The sequence below is a fragment of the Lactuca saligna genome, chromosome 1 (genome assembly GCF_052625555.1).
Source record: "Lactuca saligna cultivar CGN05327 chromosome 1, ASM5262555v1, whole genome shotgun sequence".
In the NCBI taxonomy this organism is placed as follows: domain Eukaryota; kingdom Viridiplantae; phylum Streptophyta; class Magnoliopsida; order Asterales; family Asteraceae; genus Lactuca; species Lactuca saligna.
Genome location: NC_136417.1, coordinates 7783006 through 7792445, shown reverse-complemented (window position 1 = coordinate 7792445; position 9440 = coordinate 7783006). Strand labels below are relative to the sequence as shown.

The window sequence follows — 9440 nt, the reverse complement described above, 5'->3', positions numbered from 1 at the left end:
TAAATTGATAATCAACATAAATCCTTCAAAACCCACAAACATTCATTGGTTTTCAGCCAAAGTCAACCAAATAAGAGTATTAGCCACTCATGGCAACAAAGTAACAAGAACAATAATCTAATTGCATAAAGAAACTACCTAAGATTTGGAAATATGAAAGGAAATGGTTTCTAGCTCCCAAAATCGCCTCTTGCATGTCTCCAATGGTGGAAAATCATGAATGAGCTTCTAGATCTGATCCCCAAGGGTTATGGCAAGCCAAATGACCAAAATGCCCAAACTGGGCAGTTGCGCGGGTACCCGCGCGACGGAAATTCCACCCGCGTAAATGTTGCTGTAATGCTATTGGTCCACCAAGCCACTCCACCCTTCCACTACCAAAGATTCCTTTGGTCCCCCCTCCTTGTCCATGTAATTTGAAATGCACCAATCATCATTTAGCCACCAAATTGATGCTCCAAGCCCAAAATTTGAATTTTATGATCCATCTTCACAAGCCCAAATAATCCAAGTCAATAACTTTCAAAGCCCAATTCTTCCTCTTTGATTCCGCCAAGCCCAATAATGCCTCGGGAGCCCACTAAGCCCGTCTCCAATCAACCCGCAACCGCAACAAGCACCGAAAAAAACTACAAAATATCTTATGCAACATAACAAGCACCCGGTACGATCCATACTAAAGAAAAATAAATAAAATACAATGCATTAATGATAAAAAGATCTAAAAATCTAAAATAAACTAATAAAAATAAGGAAATAAAATAAGCTATCAAGATACTAGGTGTAAAACCCATGTATTATATGAGTTCATTTAAAAGAAAAATTAAATATGAAATTCTAAACATTTGAGAAGTTTGAATTTATAAGAAAATTTTTAAAAAATATTGAATTATTAAAATTAAAGTGTTTTTTTTTTCTTTTTTAAATTTAAACAAATAATTTGTATAAATAAACAAAGGAAACTAATGAGGTTTTAATTTAGAAATTTTGAAATTAAAAGGAAAGTGAATTAATGAAATTGATATGCCTTTATTATTACAATTATTATATTTAAATGTTATATGGAATTTGATAAAATGGAAAAAGGCCACAATATATGGAAGATGCCCAATCGCTTAACATAGATGTAATTAGTTCTAGCTAAATATAGTGATATAAGTCATTAAATAATATAAAAATAGAAATAGTATTTAGCGAGGGAAGTGGTTATGGATTGGAAAATTGAAGAAAAGTCTCGCAGAAAGGGAATCCAGTTATGGATGATCACATATAGATGGTAGACCACACAAAGTCTCTTAAGTGATGGAATCTAGTTGTGACCAATGATCAGAATGCTAGCATTCAATATGTGTTCAGTTATATGAGATATAATATATGTAATATGTGACTTATTACTTTAATTTTATGTGCTATTATGTGTATTGCATGTGCTCTGTATAATGGATGAGTATTGTGATTACTCACTAAGCTTTATGCTTACAATTACTATTTTATGCTTCTAGTTTCAGGTCCTTCAGGTTTGAAGGGCAAGGTACTGACATGATTGTAATATCTGGACATTCTTGGAGGGGCATAACATCTAGTTTATCTACTCTATTTGATGATATGGTTTTCAAAACAGACTTAGGTTCCACACATTACTACGATTATGTTGATGTAACATGAAAAAATAATTTTATGATTTATTAATAGTTATGAATAAAACATTTTGGTAAAACCTTCACTCTAATTTCAAAAAAAAGTTAGGGTTAATTTTTAGGATGTTACATTCGCATAATATGGTACTTGAAGATAAAGATCAAACTATTTGTATGTATAACTCAAATGATATACTTCATCCACGTGCACAAATAAAAGTTGGTAGCCCAAAATACTCTACAATAATTTTGGAAATATAAACACAACTACAACCCAACCCGAATTTTAATCCGTTTGACAAGCAAAACAATCAAACAAGAAGCAGATTACAACAAAGAGATTTGATTTAATCGAAGTGAGTTGAGCCCTCTTTCTGAAGTACTTTGAAATTTGACGCATGTGTTTATTCACTCGCTTCATCTGCATGTTTGGTAATTATGTTGATGTTTGTTTCTTGCGATATGTTTTGAAACGATGATGATGAAAGTTTTTTCCTGCAATTTCTATACTCAACATCGGTTTTGATGTCTGTTTCTATACTTTATTACCTATCTCTCTGATTTTACAATTTCTATACTAAGAATCTGTAAGTTACTTTTTCATAGATTATAAACAAACTAATTGTATGTTTATTTCGTTTACATAATTGTGATCAAATTATTCTTCAAATATTTATATATATTTATACTTTATATGATGATGAATAGATATTAATAGTATTATAAGTTTTTTATTTGATTTTGCAATTTATATGGCTTATAGTTTGTTTGATAATTTGTTGTCAAGCGGATATATTTTAGTGATTTGAACACAAACCAATTTAAAACGATTTTATAATAAAGAGTTTAGTAAAGGACAATTTTGTCATTTGACACTGTTTGAATTCCAAATCCTTTGCCCAACCAAACAGAAATATCGCAAAGAAATAAATTCAAAACCTTTCCATTTTTGCCAATCAAACAAGTGATTGGATTTGACTTCCTTCGTTTTTCAAAACCTTCAAATTTCAATTTTCACGAAAAGAATTTCAACCCTCCTCCGAAAACAATCTTCAAACCAAACACTCCATAAGGATTAACGATAATATGGGGAAGTAGATTAGTCTATAGATATATCTGAAAGTAAATTTAATCCTCAAAAAATAATCACGTTTTTATTTAGCAAATTAATTTTATATTTTCAAAAAAATAATTTTAAAAAGCGAGAATAAGTGAGATGTGACTATTTCATAGATGAAAAAAGAAGTGAGCTTCTTTCTCAATCTCAATCTTATCTATCACTTAATTATCATTAACAAAGAAGACGACTTTATTTCTTGGCATACATTAATGAGAACATTGCATTATTATATCTCCTCACTCAATAACCCTTTACAAGATACATAACAATTAACATACAATACAAATATATGAATAATCAAAGTCATAAAGGTACATCTATTGGATAGTCTTGTGGGTGTCTTTTTATTGTATTTCTAATCAATCTCTCTTGATCTTTTAGACTTGAAGGTAACTCTTCATACACATCCGTAAACATGTTTTCAAGTGATGGCTTCTCTGTTTTTTCCGCTACTTGAATTGCATTTATCACCAGCTTTCTAATGTTAGCTTGAAATTCAGATTCTTGTTCATCACTCCACCAACCTTTTCTCTGAACCCATTTCCTAAAAATGGATACCGGGTTTCGCGATGTTTTCCAGTGTTCAATTTCATCTGCGGGCCGATACTTTGTTGAATCATCAGATGTCGAGTGATGTCCTACTCTATAAGTCATAGCCTTCATGTTTACATATATAATTAGTTGGGATATTGGAGTTGATCAATCTGAATTTGGAATTTGGAATTTGGAATAGTTTATTAGGTTAAATATTATTACCTCGATTAGTATTGGTCGTTGTTCAGTGACAGCCATTTCACGGGCCATGCGTACTACATTATAGACCGCGAGAGCATCATTTCCATCCACTCTGATACTTCGGATACCATACCCGTGTCCCTTCACAACAATGCCATCACCTGAAAAGGTTTTGAGGTAGATTTTGTTATGGTAAATGTAAAAAAAGTTACTTAAGAGTGAAAATAGTTATATAACTACTTCGAAATTGATCTGTGGTAGGAGTGCTAATAGCCCATCCATTGTTGCGACAAATGAAAACAACCGGGGCTTCCAAAACCGCCGCAAAGTTTAAACTTGCATGAAAATCTCCCTAAAAACAAGAATCAAACACAAAGTTAAAAGACAGGACAAGACAAGATAAGACAAGACACAACAGTCATTGTATCGCGTTCTGCATGCATTGAAACTGGAACTGATATCAATTGTCTATGCAAAATATTATCAAAAATAGGTCTAGAAAAGGTACCTCACTTGAACTGCCATCGCCAAAAAAGGCAACGACACATGCATCTTTTTTCTCTGTTTTTAAAGAGTATGCAGCACCAACGGCTTGAGGAAGTTGTGTCCTGAAAATAAATGACAAATAAATGATTAATTATTTCTCGGGTGTTACTATAAAAACGACAGGACATGACAAAACAAGACGAGACACAGTATTGCGTTGAGAGATAACTACTCACGCTAGAGGCGATGAGACAGTGAAGTAATTGTGCTTCTTGGATCCGTAATGAATCGGCATTTGCCTTCCTTTCCCGTAATCATTTTTGTTTCCAAAGCATTGATTCACAAATTCTTGCAATGTAAAACCTCTCCACCACAAAATTCCTGGTTCTCGATACTGAAATTAATGTCAACAAAATATTAATTACTTGTCATCATGATAATGAGGAAACATGTCCATTTTATTTGGGATCTTCACCTAATTAAATGGAATTCGTAGCTGATTACATGTGGATTTTGTCACATCGATCAGCTTTTATTGATGTTATCGTTAACGTCTTTGATAAACATATATACCAACCAAACCAAATCTCAGTAGACTTATTTATATATAATCTAAAGTGGGCCCACTTTTTATTACCCACGATTATAATTTGAAAATATTTTGTGTACATAAATAAAATTTGTCAGATTTTCTCATTAAAGAATATCTTTAAAAACGTTGTAATTCAACAAAAACGTTTTTTATAAATTTCGATACATTAAATAAATTGACAAAGTCTAAAGACTACTACAGAAATAACTAACAAAAACCCAACTAGTTTGAATCGAATTAAAACTAATAGAAGTTAAAGGTCGCATTTATCGTTACAATAATTGAAAGACTAAATAACATTAAATATGATAGTGATGAAAACCTGTAAACGTCAAATACAAGGAAAAGATATGTGAAGATGGAGTAATTAAATTAAAATCGATTACAATAAAATGATGTAAACTAAACTCTACAAACATTTAAGAAAATAAACTACAATTTTCATTTTTTATAAAGTTACAAATAAAGTAAATATACACAAAACTCAATATTTGTATGATTTTGAAGACATGATATGTTAAAAATAAAACAAATTAAAATGATACCTGTGGCATAATGAGATCATCGGAGGAAAGCGCTGCTGCTGATGCTAGATTGATAGCTTCTTCACCAAATGAAGTAACATAAAACGATATTCTTCCTTGCCTTTGTGCTTCATACAAAACCGTATCCAAAATGTTAAGTGTCAACATGCCACTATACATCTTCATTGCAACTTCCTTATTCATCTAAATATATATTCAAAGTTTTCATGATCATGAAATGATTAATTAAAATAAAAACATATTATATTGTATTATTAAAAGATTATTTAAAAGATTAGATATATACATGGTGTTTGGGAGATGAAAGCTCATAGCCGTTATCATCAAGAACTCGATAACATTCCACTCGCTTCTCAGATGACTCCGGAAGAAACCTCATTTCAGAAGTGAACCCAATTTTACCACCAGGGAAATCCATACTACCCTATTGCATTAAAAAAAAAAAAACAGTAAAATAAGAAAGTTATTTAATGTTATATAGTAAATGTTAATTTCCTGATTTTTTTTTTCTGTTGTTACGGTTTTGTCCAAAATAAAGACTTCACTTATTTCAAGTTTTTGTAAAATTTATAATGATGGTCTCGAAAGTTCATAATACCCTGTTTTAAACACAACTAAATTTATTTATACGTTAAAAAATTATGTTTCAAGCAAAGTATTGAGGATTCATTTTATGGTACGATTTTGACATTTTTTTTCCCAATGTTTTGAAATACTTATACGATATACTAAAATTATTATACTTTGAAACCGTTTCGTTTAGATGTTTTACACGATTGTAACTTCGTTGATTTGACAAATAAGTAATTTATAAGAGATGGGAGAAAGAGAAACCCATAAATGGTTTATAAAAGTAACAACTCTTATTTTCAAATTATTGAGATCAAATATATGTTCTGTTTCATATTTTTACGAAAGGTTTTAAGTGGCCGTGAGAAATATGATATGTCATATCAACATATTTTTAGCCGTGGAACGCAAAAGATATAAAAATAACAAAAAAATAATAATGAACAACAAAATAGTAGACATTTATGGGATGTTATAGATTTCTTCCAAAAAAGAAAAGTAGACATCTATATGAGCTGTAATGCATGTTTATCGGGACATGATATGCATAAAAGTTGTTTTTGACACTAGCTATCTTATTGTTTACACGATGTTCAATTATATTCGTATATAAAAAGATGTGGCGTACGTTCTTTGTGATTTACAATAAACTCCAAGGATATTTTTGATGATCAAATACAAAGTCAAAAGTGAATTATGTTTTTTTATTTAAATGGCAAAAAGTGACTTGTGTACAAAAAGATTTAGAAGAATGTTTTTTTTCTAATAATCGGTTTACGTTATAGAATTGTTCTAAAAATTTTGAGATCTGTTTTTTTTTTCCCCTTAAATCAAAACTATGGCTGTGAACTTCTATGTTGTGATGTAATTGTTGCTACCAACTAACCTGGATATGAATGGACCTTTCTTTTTCTTATGAAAGAGAGCTACTTTATTTATTTGAATAAACTAAAGTCTAAACAATAAATTAATAGTTCCAGTTCACTTACAGATCCAATTATCATTAACATAAAATTTAAATATTTCTTTTCCAAACTAAAAAATCGAAAAGATTTGAAAATACAAATAAAGAAATACAAGACTTGCACCGTATCTTCATCACCGGAGTAAACTCCCAGAAGGCAAGTAAGATATCATCAGAATCGTAAAATACTCGTCGTGGCAGATAAAATATTGCATCATGCGAAAATCATCCGCCGTTTTAAATATATATACTTATAAAACCCAATAATTTGACCAGATTTTGTGTCTAAGGATATGGGGAAATATAGTCTTAAATAATAATCTAAATTTTGAACATGGCAGGATATTCTAATTAATTCTTTTGATATCTTTTACACCCAAAATATTCCGCAAAACTCCCCCCTTAATTCGACGCTTGGATACGATACGTGAATTACTTTGGTTTCCCAAATAATTTTGTGCCCCCCAATATATTAATATTATCTAAAATTCAAGTAGCAAACATATTTTTTTTTCCTTCTTCCAAACGGGCCAGATAAATTTGGTAATGAAGTTGGGTAAATATCCAAGCAGTCGCTAGACCTTTAGGTCTCTGGTAACAATTAATTCACGTATATATGATTTGTGGTGTATAAGCACGTTAATCCGATTAAGTGTTTATAAAAAATCATAATTAACTGTTTTTTCGAAAAACAATGCGATTTAAACCGATAAAAATATTTAGCCAACCCGCTCAATTAAACAAGGTTTTGTTGTAACCAAATTACGTTATATAATCACCAACAGAAATTAAATTATTAAAGGAATTGAAGGAAGATAAAATCACAGATTCTATATATATGCATGCGCTCAAAAAAAAAAAAAAAAAAAAAAAAAGAGAGAGAGAGAGAGAGAGAGAGATTTACCTGAATTTGTTCATCGTCGTCATCGCTAGAAAAGAAATCCAATTGTGGACCAGCTTGGGAGGATTCAAAGCGGCGAGATCTGAAAACGGCCGCCGGTGATGAATCGGCGCACGAAAAGAATGAATAAGGCTTTCTGAAACTCCCGGTGCTGCTGTCATTGGAATCACCGAAGGAAGCAATAACAGTAGCGGAAGTTCGTAATGATCTGAAAGTGGTAGATATCAATGTTTTGGTGAAATAGTTGGCGCCTCTTCTACCGGCATGCCATATTGCCATTCTGAATTAAGGTTATACTGAGAGCAGAGACAGAGAATTAGAGAAAGGGAAAGGGAAAGGGAAGAAGAGTTTGAAGGTGAAGTGAGGATGAGAAGGGAATTTTATGGCACAGATTGTTGTTGTTGTTGTGTGTTCGAGTGACATGTCTAGAAGACTGAAAAGCACGTGTTGCTTAAATGAAATCCCATGCTTTACGTGGGATCTGAATTCCGAAACAAACCCCGGATTCCCTGCTTATTCACATTTCTATCAAATTAAAAAAAAAAAAAAAAAAATACAAAATTTTAAAAGTTGTCCATTGCATTTAGTTTGAAAAAATTGCATTATGATGATAATTATAAAACTACCTGGCCAATACCTGCGTGTTGCGTGGGATATAAAAAAAATATTTTATATTAAAAATAAATAAATCATTTTTATTAAGAATACCGACTCTGAGTCTTTCAATGTTGACTGTGACTGCTAGTCCAGAACTCCGATTCCAATTTCATGAACAACGAAAAAATTCCGGTTTAGTTGAAGAAATCTGGATGGTTTTTGAAGGTTGGAGGAAATTTTTTGATGATGAACGAACTGTTATGGAATTCTCTATAGTTATGTATTTGAGATTGAAGGTTATTAACATATTTACAAGTTTACCACCGTATCTTTTATGTTTAGATTAAATGAGTGGCTGAAAATGATTCTTCTATTCTCTACTTTTAAAATTATATTCAAGTTTATTTGAGACCATTCTAATTTTGTGAAACTATGAGAAGAAATTTAAAAATAATTTTAAAATGCAAAATAAATGGAAAAATCCAAAAATTCTTTTTTTTTTAAATATTATTTTTGGAACTTGAAGTAACTAAAAAAAATAAAAAAAAATCTTGTTTTTTCTTTTAAAATACGTGAAATATTCTAATAAAATATTACACTGACATATTCTAAAAAATAATTTTAAAGTGCAAAATAAATGGAAAAATCTAAAAGTTCTTTTTTTAAATATTATTTTCGGAACTTGAATTAACTAAAAAAATAAAAATAAAAAAAAAATCCCGTTTTTTTTTTTACAAAGCGTGAAATATTCTAATAAAATATTACACTGTACATATTCTAAAAAAATAATCTTAAAATGCAAAATAAATGGAAAAATCCAAAAATTCTTTTTTTTAAATATTATTTTCGGAACTTGAATTAACTAAAAAAAAAATGCGTCTCACGGTCTCATAAAATTAGGCCGTCTCACATGAACTAAAACCATATATATATATATATATATATATATATATATATATATATATATATATATATATATATATATATATACACACACACACACACACTAGTTGTATACCCGCGCAACGCGGCGGGGACAAATAGTTCCTTCTGGCGATTAGTTCCTGTCGGTTTGTAACATAAATTCTAACTTTGACTTTGTGATATAAATTCTATTTTAAATTTAAAAACTAATATGTAAAACATAGATAAGCCGGTTCTTTGTTTTAACTTTCAAATGGGTATTGCGATCATAAATTTCCAATTTAAAACAAACATAACCAACATTTAAAAGTTATTAAGGAAAGAAAATTTCATCTTTATGTTTCTGAAAAAGGAATCTAAAACAGATCA

General features: G+C 30.3%; 1 protein-coding gene across 1 annotated transcript; it reads right to left on the bottom strand.

The window, feature by feature from the left end:
- Window positions 1-2928: 2928 nt before the first annotated feature.
- LOC145043010 (2-oxoisovalerate dehydrogenase subunit alpha 2, mitochondrial-like) lies at window positions 2929-7995 on the bottom strand. Its single transcript, XM_078991575.1, has 8 exons — window positions 7554-7995; window positions 5402-5539; window positions 5116-5298; window positions 4215-4372; window positions 4001-4100; window positions 3733-3844; window positions 3514-3653; window positions 2929-3414 (listed from the first exon to the last, which is right to left on the bottom strand). The coding sequence occupies exons 1-8, from the start codon at window positions 7827-7829 to the stop codon at window positions 3061-3063; spliced, it is 1461 nt and encodes a 486-aa protein (XP_078847701.1). The 5' UTR covers window positions 7830-7995; the 3' UTR covers window positions 2929-3060.
- Window positions 7996-9440: the final 1445 nt, after the last annotated feature.